Genomic DNA, 21,970 nt, shown 5'->3' on the forward strand with positions numbered 1-21,970 from the left:
CCTCTCAAAGAAGTTTTGGCAACAGAAGGAGAGGCTCTAACTACCTTGGGAAGAGAGGGAAGAACAGTTACCTGAGAAGCCCCTCAGCCTGGCCTACCTCCTGAGAAGGCACATCCTGTAACAGTAAAGTTTCTGCCTGAGACTCCATGCAAACTCCTGCCAAAACCTCTGGGTCCACTGAGCCTTCTAAAGAACCGGCGTCGGGACTGCCGGTTCATCAACCCTAGGCTGTTTTGTCCTTGCGCTTCTTGGGCGCATCCGACGGCATTTTATAATTGCAACGCTTCCCAAACACTAACCTGGCACAGTCTAACCTCCTCTTAATAGTGCGTTTGTTAAACCTAGCACAAGAGCGGCAACCAACAACGTCGTGCTCAGGCCCTAAACAAGGTATACACAAGGTATGGTAATCCCTATGAGGTATCTGTTTCCCACAAGAAATACAGTTATTCACTTTTTCTGACATCCGGTTAAATACTGAGGCAAGAAAAACCAAAATGTTCCCAACGGGTACTTAGCCAACTCTGTTTCGGTCTGAAACTCGGTTTGGAAATATTTCAGAACGCCAACCTGCACTCGCAAAACTGCTTCTGCATCGGACCATGCGGCAAAAGACTGAGGATATGGCGTCGGTCATGCCTTAGTATCCTGACGTACTGACGTCAGTCTAATGCGCCCTGACCGACGTCAGCCTTATACTCTGGTATTCGGGCCGACTGGACGGCGGACTAAACCCAATAGTAAGGACTGCAGCAATGGGGAACGAAGAACATCTCCTCAGCAAATTCAGACAGACGTCTAAGCGTCCGCCGGTTAAAAGAAGCACAAGCTGCTACGTCGTGGTCTGGGCCTAAACAGGGTAAGCAGTAAGAGTGGAAATCTTTATGAGGTATTTGTTTCCCACAAGTTACCGAAGGGCTGCCTGACGACAGGACAACCCATTTGTAAGGACTGCAGATGCATCCTTGAAGGACATCCGAGCCAGCCAGTATCAAGCTCGTGTCAGCCAAAAACTCTCGAGCCAATGTCCTACCCAGAATGCTCTGCTCTTGGTTACCTCAGATCAAGTTTGCAAGTTGATAGCTAAAAGTAGAGGTTACCTCTGGTCATGACAGACCTACAATAAAAAGAGTACATGAGATCAGCCAAGAACCTCCGGACGGGGGACGGAAGGTGGGAAGTAATGAATGAACGAAGATCAACAACACAGATGGAAAGTTATGGTAAGACATAACTTCTTTATCTTATGTTGTTAAGCTTCGTTCATTCCTTACTGATGGGACAGTCCCCAGCTACCTGTATTCCTGGGTGGCCCTCATGGAAGGACATTCCTGAGCACCATGGAGCCAAAAGAAGCTCTACCTCTGGAGGCCAAGTCCAATTTGTAATGAAGAATAAAGGTATGAGGTTTGGCCCTAGTTGCAGCTGAGCAAATATCATTGAGGGAAGCCTTTGCATGGAAAGCTGCTGAAGCTGCCACAGATCTTGTAGAATGTGCTTCGACTGAGGCAAGGTGAGACTGTTTTTGTTGTAGATAAAAGGTAATACAATTTCTCAACCATGAAGCTAATGTAACTTTTGATACAGGATGACCCCATCTAGGTCCAGAAAAAGCCAGAAACAGTTGGTCTGAATTACGGGTAAATTTTGTTCTCTCCGGATAAAATCGTATTTGCCTATGAACATCTAAGAAGTGCAGGCAATACTCTCCCTTGTTAGAATGGTTAGGAAAGAACACTGGAAAGTCAATAGATTGGCTGATAGAGCACCGACACCACTTTGGGTAAAAAGGTAGAATTAGTTCTTAGTGATACCCTAGCCTTATGGAAGATAGGGAGGTTTGACGCACAAGGCCTGAAGTTCTGATAATCGCCTGGCCGATGTGATTGCAATTAAAAACAAAGTTTTCCAAGAGAGATATTTTACATCACATGAAGACGCAGGTTTAAAAGGGGGAAGCTGCTAGAGCTTGCAGAACCAAAGCCAAATCCCAAGGTTGAACGGGTTCTTTAAAGGGAGGTTTTAGGTAGATAATTCCTTTCAAGAAAGTCTTACAGAGTCTGTGTGACATAAGTGAAGAATCTTGAAAACCAATATGGAAATTTGAGATGGCAGCTAAACGTACACGGATAGTAGACGCAGACACCCCAGAGTGTGGAAAAGATGTGATAAAGTAATCCAATACCGCTGACAAGGGGTCTAATTGTTTTCTTGCCGCCCAAAGAGAGAACCTTTTCCATTTGTTAAGATAGATTAGTCTTGGTGGACGATTTATGAGGTGCAATAAGAATACTGCTAACATGGGATGAGAGGTTTTCATGCCTGGCAATCATTGAAAGTGGAGAAACTAAGCTATTAGTTTCAGGGTTGTTAGATTGGGGTGAATCAGACCCTGCGGATGGGAGATTAACATTGCGGATGGATGGAGGATCCACGGTTGATCTAGCAGGTGAGACCACAGGAAGGGAAACCAGACTTGTTGAGGCCAATATGGAGCAATGAGGATCACTTTGCTCTTCAACAGTCATGCTTTCTTCAGAAATTGGGAGAGGAGGGGAAGGAGTATGAGAAGCATAAAGAAGACCAGAGGGCCAAGCGTGGACTAGTGTCCCTTGGTGACTGCCCCCAAAGGGGGGGGACCATGGCAAAGTAGTTGCTGCACTTCTAGTTGGTTGGGGAGGCAAATAGGTCACAGCAAGGCTGGCCCCAGCGGTTGAAGATTTTTGCCGCTATCAGAGGATTGAGGGACCACTCGTGAGCCTGTAGAACGTACCTGCTCAATTTGTCCGCTATCACATTGGAGCTCCCGGGAATGAGAGTTGCAATTAGAAAGCAGTTGCAAGCCATCATCCATTGCCATAATCCCAAGGCCTCTCGGTATAACGGGTAAGATCTGGTGCCCCTTGTTTGTTGATGTACCAGACCACTGACACGTTGTCTGATTGGATCGCAATAGTTCCTGATGAAGGATGGAGTGAAATGTTTGCAACGCTAGAAGCACTGCCTTCAGTTCCAGGACACTGATATGCAAAAGAGCCCGTCTCCCCGACCAGGTGCCTTGGAGAGAGTTTCCTTGACATAGCCCCCCCCCCCTCCCCACCAGGAAGGCTTCCGTGGTCACCGTGGCTATCGGTTGATGGGGGTTGAAAGGGCGAGACCATTTTTGGGGATTTTGAGATGTCCAGAGTAAATCTTGCTTGCATCTCTGAGTTACACTCATCTGAAAGGACAAAGGATGCTGTAGAGGGTACCACTGAGTGAGAAGTAGCCACTGAAGGAGCCTCATGTGGAATCTGGCTAGAGGAACAATGGTAATCGAGGCTGCCATTGATCCCAATAGCTGGAGTATAGATCGAGCTGGGGATTTGTGGTGACAGAGCAGCGGTTGAACTTGTCTTATTCTCTGAAGCATGTGTCCTGGAAGGGATGCTGTGCAATGTCTCATGTCCAACAGTACCCCTATAAATTCCAAAGACTGAGTTGGGGTTGCTTTGGATTTCTCCAGTTTATAGCGATTCACAGGCTTCGAGCTGTTGAGAGTATACTGCAGGGCTTTTTCCAGTAGACGCTTGGTGGGGGCAGTGAGGAGCCAGTCGTTTAGATTTGGAAATGCCTGGAATCCTTGAAGTCGCAAATGAGCGATAACCACTGCCATGCATTTTGTGAATACTCTGGGGGCTGTAGAGACCGAAGGGCAGGCCTCGAAATTGGTAGTGACTGGCTCCTAAATCGGAAGCAGAGGTATCTTCTTGAGCGTTTGTCCATTTATACATGGGGTAATACGCATCTTGATCTACAGAGCACATCCAATCGTCCTCTTCCAGAAGAGGAAGGATAGACTGAACCGTGACCATCCAGAATTTCTCTGTTTTTACAAATTTTGTTTAGTGTACAGAGATCCAGAATTGGTCTCCAGTCCCTTGTCTTTTTTTGGCACTAAAAAGAACAAAATGTATCCTACCTGGTCTGGGGGGACCGTCTGGATGACTCTTTTGCAGCAGCTTTTAGATTTCGTGTGCTGCTGCTTCCCTTTGACTTGGTGGAATGTCTGGTAATACTCTTGATGAGACTGGCCAAAGATGGAAGGGGATGCGATAGCCGCTGGATATTATCCTTTGTACCAAAGAGGCGGTTGTTATATTTTGTCAGGCAGCAGGGTACAAGGAGAAGACCCCCCCGAACGCTTCCAGAGGTGAGCAGTTGGGCAACGCTTCAGGACCGCTAATAGGGTTGGACAGAGAAAATCTCTGGAACCCTGGTTTCGCGGATCTCCACTGCCTCGAAAGGGGCATCTTCCGTTGGAGTTTCCCCCCCTCTGACTTTAGCGGAGAACTCTGCCCGTGCATCCCTGAAAGAAAACTGATTTCTTGTGCCACATCTTTCCGCTCCTCTGATTTCTGGAGTAGAATCGCTGAGGAGTGGAGTGTCCGACACCAGTGGCAGACAGGGTCTTGTCATCTTGTTCGCACCTTGCCAGCGTATCCTTGACTTTAGGGCCAAACAAAGAAGCGGCCTCTATGGAGGCATTCATGAACGAAGCCTTAAAGGAGTCCGCAAAATCAAAGGTGTATCCAGGCATGTTGTCTGGTGACTATACCTGCGCCTGCCGCTCTAGCCGCCCCTTCCGTTGTGAGAAATGAGACGCATGGAGGACTTGGAAATGGACTCTAGGGTGGCTGAGAAGCCACATTATTACAGACTTTGTCAGAAACAGCTCCTGCCATGGTTTCAGAGAGCTGGTTGATAAGATCACGCTGAAGCCTGGTAAAATGTGCTAAATAATTCAAAGACCTTACAGCAAAGGTCGATGAAGCAAACACATGCTTTCCTAATCTGTCAATCGTCCGGGACTCCTTGTTGGGCAGATGGACAGTTTGGCTCTCTTCTGCCAAAACCTTCTTAGTAGCAGCTGCCACCACCATAGCATCTGCTGGAAGACCTCGTGACCAGTGGGGGTGCTCAGCTAGGGGCGATAATATTTCAACTGGTCCCTTAGGTATCGCTTCCAGGTTGTCAGGAGCCTTCCATGTGCTCATCGGCAGGCGGGGTGACCCAGGCACGAAAAGCCTGCAGGAATACAGATTTCTTGGAGGAAGGATTAGAGGGCTTCCAGTCACCCCTCTAAGGATCGAGGATGTCACCAAAGGACACCTCAGAGTGAACCATGGGGACCCTTCTCTGTCATCAAATTGCTGCATCTTCGGTCAATGATCCTTATCTTCAGTCAATGACTCCTCAGTGGAGTCCATGTGCTTCCTCTTGCACGACACTTTGCAGGGTACTTCCTCAGTGGGAGGTTCTAGGGAAGACTGCAGAGAGGGTGTCTCCTGAGGAGAAACCTGAGGCTCTTGTGCCCAGCAGTTGAAGCTTGTGACAGTTGCAGCATGGGGGGGGGGGGGGACGACGACACTCCGACATGTGAGTTTTGACGGCAGAAGCAAGCACCCTCTCCATGGCCTGGAAGGCTGGCCTGCCCAAGGAGGGATGGGAGCCCAGAAAAAAAAGAAGCACAACCACCTCAGAACCGGGGTCACACCCTGCTCCCAGACCAGGAGTTTCAAGAAGACCGTGAACCGTAAGAGAGCGCACCCCTGGAAGGTACCATTGGGGGGGGGATTTGGCGTGGAGCTAGGAATGCCCTCCCCAATGGCACAGCCAGTGGCCTGAGAAGACCCCGATAACCAGTGCACCAAGGGCCACAAGGACGACTCTAGTTCCAAAGTGAGATCCCAACTATTGGAGTTGGAGAAAGGGAAGCTGCTGTCGGAGTAATAGGCTTCGAAACTTGAGTGCAAGTCGAAGTTATACATTCACCTGAATGAGGGAACGTGGACGGTTGGGAGAGACCTCTGGCCACAAGCAACTGGTCGACAAGCCGCAACACATCCTGTTCAGAGAGACTCTTGGTTGATCTCATGGAGAAAGCTGATGGCAATTCTGGCCTTTCAAGGAAAGGGCTATACTAACTACTAGCAAAAGGATCCAGTGAAGGAGAATATTTGGTCCTTGCTAATTCAATAGGTGCAGAGCCCAGAGCAGAGGATGTCTACACTGAAGAAAACGGTGTGGAAAAATTGGCGCCGAGGATGTCAGCACCCTAGTAGTTGAAGGTGTCTGCAACATAAAGGCAAACGTTTGCCCCAAAGGGTACGATGTCGTAGTGGAAAGTGTCTGCACTGGCAATAAGGACAGTGCCGAGAAGGACTGCACTGAAGCACATGTCAGTGCTGAAAAAGTCTGCACCGTGGAGTACAGAAAAGTCATGCTTGGAGCAGAAGGTGACTGTACCAACAGCACCAAAGGGGACTGAACCTGTACTGACAGCGCCGTTAAGGGTTGTGACAGCTGTTGGAACCGTAGTTGTCTGCACCGGGAACTCTGGTGGCGGTATCGATGAGAGACATGGCCGTAGTAATCAATTTCACCTTCTTGTGAGTCTACTCCCTACGAGCGACTTCAACGGAGGAGAAGGGAGCGACTTCAACGGAGAAGAGGAAGAATGCCTCTTGCAGGGTTTAACAGGAGGGGGTGAGCCCTCTGACCCAGAAATAGCCTCAGAGAAAGGAGACCTTTCAAAATTAAAAGCTTATTCTTCCTCTCGTTAAGAGTCCTGGTAGAGAAATTTTTAAAAATCCCACACGGAGGATCCACAGTCAGGTGGGAGACATGAAGACAGTAAACACAAGTTATGGCCATAGGAAAGCAGTAACTTACAGCCACAATCCTTACACTGCTTGAAACCAACGCTACTCTTCTTATCCGAAGTAACTGATGTGAACAGTACCAAAAGGAAGAAGAAAGGTTACCAAAAAAAAAAAAAAAAAAGGGTAAAAGGAGAAAAGGAGAAAGGAAGGATTACAAACAATGGTAATGGAGAATTACCACAAGGTAAGAAAAGAGGGTTGTTGGTCTTTTCGGCTTTTCCCGTTCAGGGGTCGCCACAGCGGAACTCCAGTCCGCTAATGACTGGCAGTACATTTTTATGGTGCCGTGTTGCCAGCCCGACGCCCAACCTTCAACAAAGGCACGCCCATTCAAGCATGTCTTTCAAAGGCCAATCAACCGCGGGGAGGACATGCAGACTCCACACAGAAGGCACTCCAGCAGAGAATCAAACAGGAAAACTTCTTGCTGTGAGGCAACAACGCTACTGCTGTACCACCGCGGCTACACTAAAGGGAGAGTCTAAAGTGTATGATAGGGTAGGAAAATATTAGAATAAACTTGAGAAAAATTTAGAGTAAGAACAATATATAAACTTTCAAAAAAATAGACACTTAGTTGAGAGAGAGGCATGACACAGCTGTACAGCAACGTGGCAAACGAGATCCGAGGTAACAGGGAACAGAACATTCTGGGTAGGACCTTGGCTCAAGAGTTTTTGGCTGACATGAGGTTGATATTGGCCAGCTCGGTTCAGAAGACGGAACAGATAACCCATCAGTATGGAATGAACAAAGATCATCATCAGATCAGCAGGCTTCCCACCCTCAGATCAATTATAACGGAAAGCAACTAATTTATAGCAGATACTGGGCAATTAGCGAAGAGAGGAAAAGTAAAGTAGACAGGTTCTTTTATTTACTGAATGCAGAAACCAGGAAACTATGAAAACTAACTGAATATACTGTATGGCTGAAAAAGGATAGTGGCCTACTTGCTAAGTGGTCCTTAGAATACAAGGACTACTGCTCTGGGGGAATGTCAGAGCTACATTCTCACACACAGTGCAAGGCTCTTCATGTTAACTTGCTTACTTTGCACAATGACCATATTCACAATAAAAAATCTTCACGAGTTGAGCTTTGCGACAGAGCTCCAGCATTACATCAGTTTTCATCTACAACTGGCAGACAGCAAATTTCATCTACCTTTAGTTGTTTAAACCCCTTTATCAAAGTCTGACACTGTAAACAATGAAAGATACACATGCAACAGACACAATTCTCTTTTTTTTTTATATATAAACGCTACACAACTTGCTCAATTCCTTCTTTTGGCTAGGGGTTGTCACAGCAGATCACCTGTCCGCTCATGATTGGCAGTGGAGTTTTACGGTGTCGAGGTGCCAGCCTGGCCCAACCTTCCACAGAAGGCACTCATGCCTAGGGCCAATTTAGAGAGAGTGTCCAATCCCCCTACAACAAAATTCCTATCTTCCCGTAAAACTTACTCCCATCTCCTGTTCCAACAAAATCCATTTACTTGTGTAGTTTGCTACATCTTTTCTAAAGATGCTATTTTAATCTCCTTTACATTATTCATGACTTCAATTACAACTTTCAATTTTGATTTCCATTTTCTAGCAACTACTTTTTGGCAGCCCAAACATTAACCATAGTGAGGTCTTCCCATGTCTGGGCAATTTAGATCCTACATCAAAGTTCAAAATAATCAATTTCCTTGATTACAACCGATTGCTCTGCATTCTCCATAGAAATGGTTAATCTTCCAGCTTCTAAACATTCCCACAAAACCTGCTCCCAATAAATAGTCTGTACCATCATACTTCCAGCACTTACTACTTGCCAGAGGAAAATGTGAAATACCCATGCAAACAGTTACAATAAATCAAATCTAAAACTTCTGGGCTATTTTGTTTTCTTACAAGATGTACAGATATCCATCCTTTGTTCTTTTCTATACTGCATTTCCATTCTCTTTTCCCCAATTTTTTTTTAACTTCTTCCAATAGATTTTTTACAGTTAGAGCAATAACTGTATATCCCTTACTAAATTATTCCTTTAAAAACAGCATGGGGTCAGACTACCACTTCACCAGTGACAATCTAGTGCCAAGGTTTACACTGCCAAGTAGCTAGCCCTACCATAGTGGTACTTCCATACCACACACACCTATGGCTAATTTATTGTGTCCAATCCACCTACTGCACATCTTTGAAATGTGGGAGGAAACCCATGTAAACATAGGGAGAACAAGTAGACTCCACAGAGAAAGCACCCCCTGCTGAGAATTGAATTGAGGAACATCTGTGTGACAACGGTATCTGCTGTGCCACTAGAAACGAGACAAAATAGCAAAGCCAGTCTTTCACTTCACACTCGTCTATACTATTATCCTTGCAGAAAAGGCAACATTCAACATACAAGTCCAAGTGGAAGTTTGGACTGCATCACTTTCATTACCTTTCCTTCTAATTATTTGGTTATGATACTTTGGTTCTTTTTCTAGCTTTCTCCAAGAAATTTAGTCCTCTCTGTATTTCTTTATTTCTTTTTAATTTCCTTACTTCTATTGGTAAAATCTTGTGTCTCCATTTCTGTATTGGTTTAGTTATGTTTGGTTATCATTCTCAAGGGACCAGCATCCAAAATCCTACTCTCCCATTCTCAAATACTCCTACCCCAATTACATCACCCCCTTTCCAGTTTTATGAAAAATGTGCATGACCCAACTTGGCAAGGCAAGGCTAATCTTCTAAAAATCCCCATCAAACAACAAAAGTGTAAGCTGGAGACACAAGGAAAACATTAAATCGATAAACTGCTGGAACCCATAGATATATGCAGTAGCACTAACCCACTGATCCAATATGGTATCCAGTAAAGTCTGGAATATGTCTATCATTACCCCACTACATAAAGTAGGAGACTTCCATTATCTTTCTAACTACTGCCCCCTCTCTCTATACTCTCCACTCTATCAAAAATCTTGGAAAAAGAAGTGTTCACTCACAACTACTTAACCACCTCTCTTGTAATGCTCTTATGTCCCCCACCCAACACGGTTTCCAGCCAGGCCACATTACTATCACTGCCCTTCTCTCCTTCACTGACACCCTCAACAAAGCCTTCGATACAAGGCATCCTACCACTGTAATCCTACTGGACCCATCTAGGGTATGCGATACAGTCACAAACTGACTGAGCTATTAAGTCAACTATCAAAACTAGGCTGCTCCCCAAGATCCCTAATCTGGTTTTCATCTTACAGGGAACAAATCAGTAATACGGCTAAATGTACAGTCTGAATACCAACCCAACGATATAGGAGTACCACAAGGATCCATTTTAGGTCCACTAATGTTTAATATTTTTATCAATGACCTGCACAAAGCCCCCCAAATCCAGAATTTCATCCAATATGCGGACGATTCAACTGTATCAACCTCCAAAAATTTCTCAGATCTCCTCATAGTCACAACAAGCTTTTACATCTATCAAATCATGGCTAATTAATGCACAACTTATACTAAACACCAAAAAGACCAAACTATTTTCTTCAGAATCACCCGAGACCGACTTCAAATTCCTTGCTAAAGACAACACAGAAACAGAACTAGTAAAACAGCCAAACTATTAGGCAGAACAGATAAACTCATTTATGAACTCACACATCCTGAATGTAATAAAGAAAACCCATTTCAAACTAGGCAAACTTGACCGCCATAAGCTCTTCATGGATACATATACCAAAATAATGCTAGCCAATACCCTACTCATCCCTTCCCCTCCTATACGGTAGTGCCAATTTTTACCAATCTTCACTAAATCCTCAGTAATAAACTACAATCCTGCTACAACAAAAGTCAAATTCGCTTCTGAAAAACCATACCGTTCTCATCACTGCCTAGCAATCACAGAAAAAAATGGCTAGAATTCTCCCATCTAAAATATATCCAACTAATCTTAGCCCTCAAACTTATCAGTAAACCTAATGCATACCCAGCTCTCAAAGCAATCCTACAAACATATACCCCTACTAGAACACTAAGATCTTCCTGTAAACCCTTACTCACGGTAACAAAACCCAACAAAAAAGAGACTGTCAATGCCTGTTCTCCCACCCCATAGCGAAACTTTAGAATAACCTACCAACTGAAATAACCCAAATTGACCACCCAAAAACCTTTCAAATGGCTCTAAAAACACATTATCTAAATAATCCATCCTGCACCTGCCAAACAAACCACATTTACCATTCATTTGGGTTGGCTTATCTATGTAAACCCAGTTTTTCATAATAACCATTGGGTGGGTACTTCCACACAATATACTATATTCTTAACATAGATAATACTGTATCAAACCCCATGTTTCTCCAATGTTGAATAAACTCCTGCAAATGTTACTTAAAATGTGCTTTTTCTCTTTCATCTTGTGAAGATTTGTAAATCTTGTAAACTCTATCTAGACTTCTGTAAATAGTACTGAACATGGTTCTTTTCTCTGAATTACTGACTTTTTTTTTTTAACCATGAAATACTTTTAAAACCTGTCAACCTTGTTATCACTAATTTATTGTGCAGCTTTTCTCCCCAGGCCTCCACTGAAAATGGGTTTCTGACCCAGAGGACTTTCCCGGTCAACAAATGTTAATAAATAAAAATCACAAATTTTGCAAGCATTTTCCTGAAAAATTTCCAAAGTAATCACATGTAGTTCTACCCCAGTCAGACAGGAAGGATCAACCAAGCTTATGATTATGAAAGGTGTACCACCACAAAGCCATCTATTAATTTTACAATTGCTTACACTGAAAGTGCGGAGCCTGTAAATAAGTCACTCTAAATACTAACTTAATGGCAAGTTAAAGTATTCAGAACTTCTATACAACATTTTTATCTGCTCTGTTGATACTGAAAAGTGCCTTTACCTGCAAGTCTATCCCGCACAAGTTTGGCAGATTCCACTTCACCGATACTGCTGAACAGACTGCGTAATTCATCCTGTGTCATGTTTTGAGGAAGGTAGTTAACAATCAAGTTGGTTCTGCCATTGTCATCGTCATTCATATGATCTTCATAACCGTTGGACATTATGGAGGTCCCCTACAGTAAAACAAATGAGCAGATAAAACATTTTGTTCAAACAGTAACATGAACACAGCAAAATATCCCACATGTCAGCACACTAATATCGACAATTATGGTAAGTGGACTAAAGTGTGGTCTGTTATTCATAACCTTTGAGAACTCCACTGCAAGCAAAGGTCAAATATCTGCCCAGACTGAGCATGCCCATACAGCCAGGCTAATGTCACCTTACCTTGGACATCCTGACTTGTTGCATAAACACATTATGCTCATATATGCATAGGTTAATTACTAGCCTAGCTGCTTGCCCTTGCGGGTCAATTTAAGGTGAGAATCAAACACTATCCTGTGTCTATCAGGTAAACACCTTAACAGTTATGCCAACCCTTTTGTCATCTTCAGCTACATTCATAGAAAAACAGTGGTAACAATCCAGAAGCAATGCAGGAGTCCTGTTCTGTGACCAGGAAAGAGTGATCCCTCCTGGACATATGGGGGCATCCCCCCCCCCAAAAAAATTCAAGACTGATGCACATTCACTCCCATTCCTTGCCCAAGCTGTGGAACCCCTCAAGTTCTGGAAGGAACAGTGGCAAGGAATGAAAATAGTAGCCACATTCTAAAATTTCTGAAGGTTTTAGTTCTGTCAAGGTAGTATTAGTTGTCTGTGCGCATCCAAAAAAAGAATACTCTCCTTATTTTGAGTTTCTCAAAAGACAAGGAGATCAAATCCAGGATTCCCTTTTTCCTTTCCAGCGTAGTCCGTCACCAAATAAATTCAGGATACCAGGCGGCGCAGTGGTGCAGCGGTTAACGCTGTCGCCTCACAGAAAGAGGTTCTCCGGTTCGATTCTCGACTGGGGTGCCTTCTGTGCGGAGTTTGCATGTTCTCCCTGCATTTGCGTGGGTTTCATCCGGGCACTCCCGTTTTCTCCCACATTCTAAAGACATGCGTCTGGAGCATTTCTCCCCGGGCCTCCACTGAAAACAGGATCTGTGGAACCTAGTCGGACTTTCCCGGTCAAGAAATGTTAAATAAAAATAAATACCACTTCAGACATAGATGAAGGACTAGTTATCATGAAACCCTCTCTCTGTGGAAACTGAGAAGGTTGACTCACAACTAGAGCTTTCAGCTCAAGACACTTCTTGAAGCAATCAGCAAAATAGTTTGAATGACACTGGAGATCAGCAGAAAGGCATAAACGAATACTCCTGGCCAAGGAAATGAAAATGCATTGGCTTTTCAGGACCTAATGCAAAAATAGAGATGAAAAGATCGACTTAAGTAATCCCCACAGGAGGATCATATCCTGGAAGGCCCCCTTATGATTCAATTTCCATTCATGAGAGTCTGACCTAGTCATGTTCAGTTCATAGGTTCATACTAGGCTATCGGCCCTAGGGCATTTATAAGCCTAGCCAGAGTGTGTGTGGCTTTCGCCACCCCTTGGGATGAGAATACTACACCCATTTAGGGTTTAGTTTACTGTGCCTCTGTCTAGTAGTGACACAGAGATGACCCCCGGGCTAAACCTACGATCTCCCATCCACTCGTCAAGATTTCTCTTGAAGAGAGTTAGTGAGGGGCTCTGCCTAACATGGACTGGGATTCTGTTCCAGAGTGTTGGGAACCTCTGGGTTATGAATCTGTCCCTCCAGCACGTCCTATTTATTTCTGTGTTGAGGTTCAAATCTCTCGTGGCTCTGATGGATTTGGATTTTCTGAGGTGGAGCATGTCCATTAATTCCGGATTGGACGTGGCCTTGTACGTCAGGCATAGATCACCTCTGAGTAGGCGGTATGCGACTGAATAGAGCTTGAGTTTCTTCAGCCGGGCAGCATATGACATATGTTTGAGACCCTCTATCCTCTTGGTGAGGAACTTTTGGGGTCTAACTGCTGCAGGTGTCGGGTAAGATACATCCCAAAATGGGGCATTGTACTCAATCATGGGCCTGATAAGAGAGGAGTACAGGGGCACAATGACCTCTCGATCTAGATGGGAATCTCTTCATGATAAGGTGGGCAATATAGAAGGTCTTCCTAACCCCTTTGGCAGTGTGAGTGTCAAATGAGAGGTTACTGTCGACTTGGGTCCCTAGATCCCAGATTACCTCTTCCGTACTTAATGGATTAACACCTATGTGGTAATTTGTGGGTAGCTTGTTTTTCCCAAAGGGTATGACTATACATTTTTTTGGCGTTCAGTTTAAGGCCATGGCGCTGGCACCAATTATCCGTTTCTATGAGGCCTTTCTGAAGGATGCTTGTGTCCGCTGGAGTACCAATTATGGCGCCCAGTTTGCAGTCATCTGCGAACTTTGTCAGCCACAATCCTCCTATGTTTGCTTGCACCTCGGAAAAATAAATGTCGAACAAGAGGGGTCCCAGGACTGAGCCCTGTGGGACACCGCTTATGACTGGCTTAGAGTCTGACATGGCTCCAGCAATTCTGACCATGTGGGTTCTGTCCTTGAGCCAGTTTGCAACCCATCTTGTGACATATGGGTTTACATTTAAGCTGGTGAGTTTGTCAATGATGCCCGAGTGGGGTATTGTGTCGAAGGCTTTTGCAAGGTCAAGGTAGGCTGTGTGAACTGCCTTACCCTCATCAATGGCCTTAGTGACCGTTTCAAGAAAGTCGACTAGGTTCAAAAGGCAGGATCTGCCTTTGACAAAGCCGAACTGGGTAGGATCCAATAGGTTCATAGGTTTATACTAGGCTATCTGCCCTAAGACATTTATAAGCCTAGCCCAGAGTTTTTGTGGCTTACGCCACCCCTTATGTTAAAAAATACTGTGCCCATTAGTTTGTTGTGCCTCTGTCCAGCAGTGACACAGAGATGATTCCCGGGGTAAACCTATGATCTCCCATCCACCGGTCAAGATTTCTCTTGAACAGAGCCAGCGAGGTGCTCTGCCTCACATGGACCGGGATTTTATTCCACAACATAGGGAGTCTCTGGGTGACAAATCTATCCCTCCAGCATGTCCTATTTATATCCGTGCTAAGGTTTAAGTCGCTTGCTCTAGTGGATCTGGTAGATTTAGATTTTTTGAGGTGGAGCATGTCCATTAATTCCGGGTTGGACATGGCCTTGTATGTCAGGCACAGGTCACCTCTGAGCAGACGGTATGCGACTGAATAGAGCTGGAGTTTCTTCAGTCTGGCAGCATATGAGAGATTTTGGAGTCCCTTTATCCTTTTGGTGAGGAACTTTTGGGGTCTCTCCAATTTGCTGCAGATGTCGGGTGAGATGCATCCCGAATGGGGCATTGTACTCTATCATTGGTCTGATAAGTGAAGAGTACAGGGGGAACAATTGACCTCACTTGATCTGGACGTGAATCCCTTCATGATCAGGTGGGCAATGTAGAAGGTTTTTCTAACCACTTTAGCAATGTGAGTGTCAAAAGAAAGGCCACTGTCAACCTGGGTCCCCAGGTCCCTGATAACCTCTTCTGTGCTTAGTGGATTGCTACCTATATGGTAGCTTGGGGTTACCTTGGTTTTCCCGAAGGGTATGACTATACATTTTTTAGCATTTAACTTTAGGCCATGGCTCTGGCAACAGCTATCAGTTTCCGTGAGACCCCTCTGAAGGATATATGTGTCCGATGTACTTTCCACTATGGCTCCCAGTTTGCAGTCATCTGCAAACTTTGTCAGCCATAGTCCTCCTGTGTTAGCCTGTACTTCTGAGAAGTAGATGCCGAACAACAGGGGGCCAAGGACTGAGCCCTGTGGGACACCACTTGTGACCGGCTTGGAGTCTGACATGGCGCCAGTTACTCTAACCCTGTGGGTTCTGTCCTTTAGCCAGTTTGCAACCCATCTTGTGACATATGGGTTTACATTTAAGCTGATAAGTTTCTCTATAATACCCAAGTGGGGTATTGTGTCGAAAGCTTTTGCAAGGTCAAGGTAGGCTGTATGGACTGCCTTTCCCTCATTAATGGCCTTGGTGACTGTTTCGAAGAAGTCGACCAAGTTCAAAAGGCATGATCTGCCCTTGACAAAGCCAATGTTTCTAGGTCCCCAATGTCTTTGTTTAGGAGCTCCATAATGATCCTTGCCATAGCCTTGCAGACCAGGCTCGTCAAGCTTATGGGGCGGTAATTTCCAGGGTCCGTAGAAGCACCTCCTTTATGGAGTGGGACCACTGTTGCTGTACGCCACTCTTTGGGTACGTATCCTGTAGTAAGGCTAAGATTAAACAGCAGCCTTATGTGCGGGTTTAGTTCCTCTTGGAGTTCATGTAGCGCACAGCCCCGGACACCGTCCGGTCCCATTGATGCTGTGTTTTTAGCTTTGGAGAGGGCGGCTCTCACCTGGGCATCTGAGATGTTAGGGAGGCTACACTCTGCTGGGATAGATATTTCTCCATTTGGGGGGGGGGGGAGAAATTTGCACTGAACCTGTCTGCCAGAATGTTGGCAATATCTGTGGGTTCAGTGTATTTTGTGTCATTTTGGACCAACTCTGAGCATATCTGGGAGTTTCCACCCAGGTTTCTAACATAGCTAAAAAAGGCCTTGTGATTGAGAGAAAAATCGCAAGACACACAAAAGACAAAGTTGGCCTTGGATGATTTTATGAGTGATCGAAGTTTTTTGCTAGTACTGATCAGATACCTTCCCTTTTGGGGATTTTGCTCTGTTATGTAGTAGCTTTCTCCTCCTGTTGTAAAGTTTGTTTATGGCTGGGGTCCACCAGACAGAACGCCTGCCTTTGTGGGAATGGGTCTTAGTTTTATTAGGGATTGCATGATCCATGCATTCTTGAAGGTGTCCGTAGAAGGCATTTATAAAGGATTCAGTGGTGTGGGTTGTGGTTTTCACTAGCCTAGGGGCCTTGAAAGATACCACTTCAGTCTTAAGAAGTGTGAAGTTGGCTTTTGAGAAATTCTTCACTGTGGTCTTCTGTGCAGGGGGTGGGGGTGGGATGTAGATTTCCAGTGAGATTAATTTATGGTATGATCTCACCAATGAGGGGTATACTTCCGGTGTGGAGCATTTTGTCCCCATGTTTGTGATGATCAGGTCTAGTATATTATCTCCTCTTGTGGGAGTGGTGACATTGTTCCATCGCATTTGAGTTTATGAATTCTAGGAACCTTTGGACTAGGGTGTTGGGGCTTGAGTAATGTTCCCAGTCTATGTTTGGGTAGTTGAAGTCTCCCAATATGATGGTATTTGGAGAGACATTCATACTCTCCAGTGTCTTCAGGAAGGCTGAGTGGGGTTCCTGAGTTTGAGAGGGTGGTCTGTAGCATGCTACAAACTGTAGGGCAGTTTTGCCTATGGTTAGTTGCACCTGGATGGTCTCTGATGTTTTGTGCGTTGCCACTAACCTGGAGGTGTGGGCATCTTTGATGAATATGGATACCCCCCCTCCTTTTGTGGTTCGGTCCAAGTTTTGGGGCCGGAAAGCATGATATGAGGTATAACCTGGTAGTGCTGGGGTGCTCTCAGGAGCCTTGAACCAGGTTTCAGTCACTGCACAGACATCGATGTTCTCCATACTGAGGAGGGCTTCGAGAGCATGCATCTTGAGGTTTAGACTTCTGGCATTGAGCAGCATTACCCTTAGTTTTTTTTCACTTCTGTTTTCTAGGGAGGTGGGTTTGTCTTTTCAGCCTTGCCTAAAAAAGGCACTATGGGGGTGGCAAGAGCCTTGGCCAATATCCGGAAGCCCAGGGGTGACAGGTGCAAGCCGTCCCTTACGAAGCAGCGTGGCTTGTCAAGCATGTCATCCCAAGCGGACAGACATTGGATCCCCTTAGAATGACACCAGTAATTAAGCCAATTGTTAAAGCTGATCATTTTGTCTCTGTACTGTGGCATCATTCTTGGCGAGGGTAAGATGCTGGTCAGGGTCATATCGGCCTGGGCTACATAATCAGAGAGCTCCTCTATGTATCTTTTCATGTAGTCCAGGGAGGTACGTCTCAGGTCATTCACACCGGCATGGACAAAGACAGAGTCATATTTGTACTTGCTTTGGAGTGACATGAGTGCTTGTGTTATGTGGCGGATTCTAGCGCCCAACAGGCAGCTTACTGTAACCCTCTCCTTGTTCAGTCTGGTGAGCGGGACGTCAGTGTGTCCGACTATGGAGTCGCCTATTACAAGTGTATCTGGCATGTTATTTAGCCTTAAGGGCTGTGACTCTTTAGCACACTGACTTTGTGAACTATGTGTTGCATGTGCTATGTCTTGAGGTAGTGGTCGCTTGGGTGTCTGCTTTGGAGGCCTCTGTTTTGGTAGATTTTTAATTAGAGCCTCCGAGTATGTTTTTGTGTGTTTATGCGTTTAGTTTGCAGTTGTGATAGGTCTATGTGAGACTGGGATTGTGGTGTGCGTGGTTACCTTCTACTCCTGACTGGTTTTGCCAGTACTGAGTTGAGAGAGCTCAGCCTCCAGTTTGGCTATATAGTTGCATCTCTCACATATATTTGTACTTGTTGGGAGGAGGAGAGGGTTCTCTGTGTACATGAGGCAGTTGTAACATTGCCTCAAGAGGAGAGGACGCCAGCAACCGACCCTTCGACATGCTAGAATAGTTTATAGGATTGCTGTGTAACTGAGTCAAAAAGGACCTATAGGGAAATGGGTACTCAAGGGGATTTAGGTGAATGAAGTACTTCCTTTTTGTTTAAGAGTGCTTTATCTGTATAAAAATGCTTTAGGAGCAAGTGCTGGGCTTTTCAGATAGAGAAAAGACTGTTTAGATTGCAAGTAGAGCAGTTCTAAGGGAAAAATTGAAGAGCAGACTTTGCGGAGCCAGAAATAGCTTAAACTTGATTAACCGGCGCTGCTCTATGAGCAACTTCGTGCAAAATTTGCGCTAAAGCGGGCTTTATAGCAGGGGGTTGAACAGGGCTAGAAAATGGCCCAAAACGGCCAATAAACTACAAGTTGCTGGGCTGGAACTACTCCTTTAGGGACAAATAGGCTGCTCAGTGCTCCCCACTCCCACTGGTGAACAAAGAAGTTTCCTCTTATCCAAATAAGGATATGGACAACACAGGAACTATGACACAGCCCAGAGATCAGCAAAATCTGAAGACTGGACTATTCCAGTTCAGTAAAGGCGGGAAAACAAAGATATTTTTTTCTTTTTGTTTCAAACAGACAAAAAGATACAGTAACAAAAAGTAAATGCTTTAAATCGGCTAGCGCACTTGAGTGCGTTAGCCTAACAGTTAAATTAAGCAGAAAACAAACTTTTTAAAGTGCAAACAGTTCAGAAGCAAACAAATACAGTAGATCAACTTGCAGAGCTAGTTTAGTAATATAAAAATGCTTTTAGGCGAAATACAGTCGAAATACAGCAGTCAAAAAAAGAAAGCCAGAAAAATACTTATAAATCACAGGAAAGTCGCTCTTTCACTCTCTGCTGCTTGTAGAACTCTGCAGGACACCACGAGGAGCTGTTCAGAGTCGTATACAAGCGCAAAAGTTGTTGACTACAATGCTTTGCTGGAAATAAAGACATTTCTAGAGCAAGACTGAGCTGAATTTCTATATTACAGGTTACCACGGGCCAGTCTGCATAGTTTAATTTATGTATCACATCACTGTGGTGTTGTCTGTAAAACTCGTACTTAACCTAGGGACAATAAACATATGTGTATTTATAACTGCCAATGGCTCATGTTTGGAACAAAACAAATCAAAAACATCCTCCCCCCACGATACAACTCCAGAAAGCAATGTCTAAGGCATCCACAACTACAGACTGTGCTGGAGCTGGAAAGAAAAACAAGAGACCAGGATTCTGCTAAAACTGGTCTTCACCAAAACAGTTCCATTTTACAACTCTCCAAACTGGAATTTGAAATGTCACTGGGTCGAAATGTCAGGACCACTGAATCTCTCTCCTCTATTAAGACGTCATACTAAAGAACCACAAGAGTGGCAGATGCCATGAATTCTAGTATTCTGAAAAATGCCCATGCTGAAGTCCTAGACTGAGTAAAGAAACCGATTTAGTTATGGATTTGTTTTTTTGGTACTTGCGTATTATCGCAACCAGATTTTCAAACTTGCATAATTCATAATGTTTTCTGTGAAAACAGGTTTATTAAGCTGGAAAGGGGAGTGTAAGCAAGTAATAGTGTGTCACACACAGTATGAGGCAGGGAGAGGAATAACTGTCAATTTTTCGACTCCTGCTTGGAGTGTCTCACTTTAGCGGTGAACTCCATACTGCTACACATCACAAATCCTGCCTTGCTGATGACAAGCGCAGAAAAGGTTAATCGGGAATATACTGTCTGAATGTTCATGGCCAGTAGTCATCAAAACCCAAGGTGCCTGCTACAAGTAGTGCGTAATGGGACATTGATTGCTCAGGGACTGCTGCTTTTCTCCCCTGTGGGACTCCTGTGACCAGAGAGTTAAACATTATCCTGTTTCACACGCACAGTTCAGTAAATCTGAAGAGGTTTACTCGCAGAACACAGTTCCAGTACTACCAAGAGGTGCCGCAAATGTTCAGTGATTCACCTACATATCTGCCAGTATCCAGTCTGAACATGCCACCATAACAAAACAAAATCACTACTGCCGACTTCTTCCGCGAAAAATGACTCTAGAATCAGCTGTCAACATCATCCACACACCTTTTTAAAAGCACTATTTACTGCAACTTTCTCATTGAAATGTTTATTTTGAAGAAGGTTTGTAAATTGTGAAAAATAGAGTTTACCAAAACCATCCTGCCTGTGTGTTTTTTTCCTTCTCAAAAGGATTCCTTCCACACAGTGAAAATAATCCATTTGTCAGTAAGAGAGCAACAATGACAATTCATGTGTGCGTGTGTAATGCATGCAGAACAGGAAGAGGATTTTTTCAATTGTTTCTCTTCCTGAAGATAATCCAAAGTTATTCAGCAGCAATAATGACTTTGAACAACACCTTACAGTGTTTCCTGCACTCATTTCGATTCCAGTATGTGAATTTCACAACCGTAAAAATCTGGTTGCGATAATACGCAAGTACCGTGTTTTTTTTTTCCCTCCCCTGTGGAAGAAAAGCTTTCTGAACTAATATAGGAAGATATCTTAGGAATTTAACCCTGCAGGAAGGGCAAAAGTCATTAGAATGTTCACCTGGAAACCCAGTATGCAAGTTTTCTCACTTGGGTGAGAGAGCTTAACACTTGGAAAGATAAGCAAGGCTAAATAAGGAAAAATGTGAAAGCCTTGCAGTCTGCAATAGATTACCACTGGCACTAGACAATCTCAACAACCCTGGAGCAGTGGGTAAACCAATGGCAATACACAGAACTGATAAAATAATTATTTCTGTCTAGATTATGCTAAGTAAACAATCTGAGCCTATAGGAATATTTCTCAACAACCCTGGAGCAGTGGGTAAACCAATGGCAATACACAGAACTGATAAAATAATTATTTCTGTCTAGATTATGCTAAGTAAACAATCTGAGCCTATAGGAATATTTGCATCATTTTAAATTTAAAGTTATAAAAGAAAAAAGGTGTTACAAAAATTAACACTTGGAGACAGCATTTTGAAATCTGAGTGAGGAAATATGAATGAACTGGCTTACACGAGGCTTCTTTCCTTGGTATCAAAAGCATTCTTGAATAAAAATCTTGAGGAATCCCCTGAAAAGGAGGGGAGACTCCTACTGCCATCTATGCCCCTTGACAAATCACTCAAGTCACTTATCTGAGATCATCAGTTGCCAAAGAGAAATGGCAAGCCATATTAAAAGACTTGCCAGGGTGGACAACTTTATTCAGAATTGGACTGTTCTGGTGTACGGGAAGGCCCCCTTATGTACAGTTTGCCTCGATCCTGTTTGAAATAGGTTTGTTTTAGTTGAAAAAACAAAAAAAAGCAGGACAACCACATGAAATACATCTGCTTTGATACAGTGTCCCCTTTTTGTTATCACAAGGAATTAAACTGACTGGGAGCTCTGAAAGATTTTGTTCCGTCAGACCATACCAGAGTGGTCTGTGGACATTAAGATATGAAGTATCCCCCCCCCCCTCATTTTTAGGTTTGGGGAAGAATACAGAGATGGATAGCTTGGCTTAAAGTGAACTTAGACACCACTTTAGGAATAGGAGGATTAGTTCAGAAAGAGAACCCATTGTCTGTGGAAAATGAGAAGGCTGATCCACCATAAGAGCTTAGAACTCATACTCTT

At 44.3% G+C, this 21,970-nt stretch overlaps 1 protein-coding gene across 3 annotated transcripts in view; it reads right to left on the bottom strand.

Moving 5' to 3' along the window:
• The window catches only part of ELAVL1 (ELAV like RNA binding protein 1), a 1,128,619-nt gene that overhangs the window by 1,043,489 nt on the left and 63,160 nt on the right, over window positions 1-21,970 (bottom strand). For all 3 annotated transcript variants that reach the window (XM_044090690.1, XM_044090688.1, XM_044090689.1), the window contains exon 2: window positions 11,618-11,792. In XM_044090690.1, coding sequence (XP_043946625.1) covers window positions 11,618-11,780 — 163 coding nt within the window. In that variant the 5' untranslated portion in view covers window positions 11,781-11,792. The remainder of the gene's footprint in view (window positions 1-11,617; window positions 11,793-21,970) is intronic.

Source organism: Protopterus annectens, chromosome 13.part0 (assembly GCF_019279795.1).
Source record: "Protopterus annectens isolate FY-2018-M chromosome 13.part0, PAN1.0, whole genome shotgun sequence".
Taxonomy (NCBI): domain Eukaryota; kingdom Metazoa; phylum Chordata; order Ceratodontiformes; family Protopteridae; genus Protopterus; species Protopterus annectens.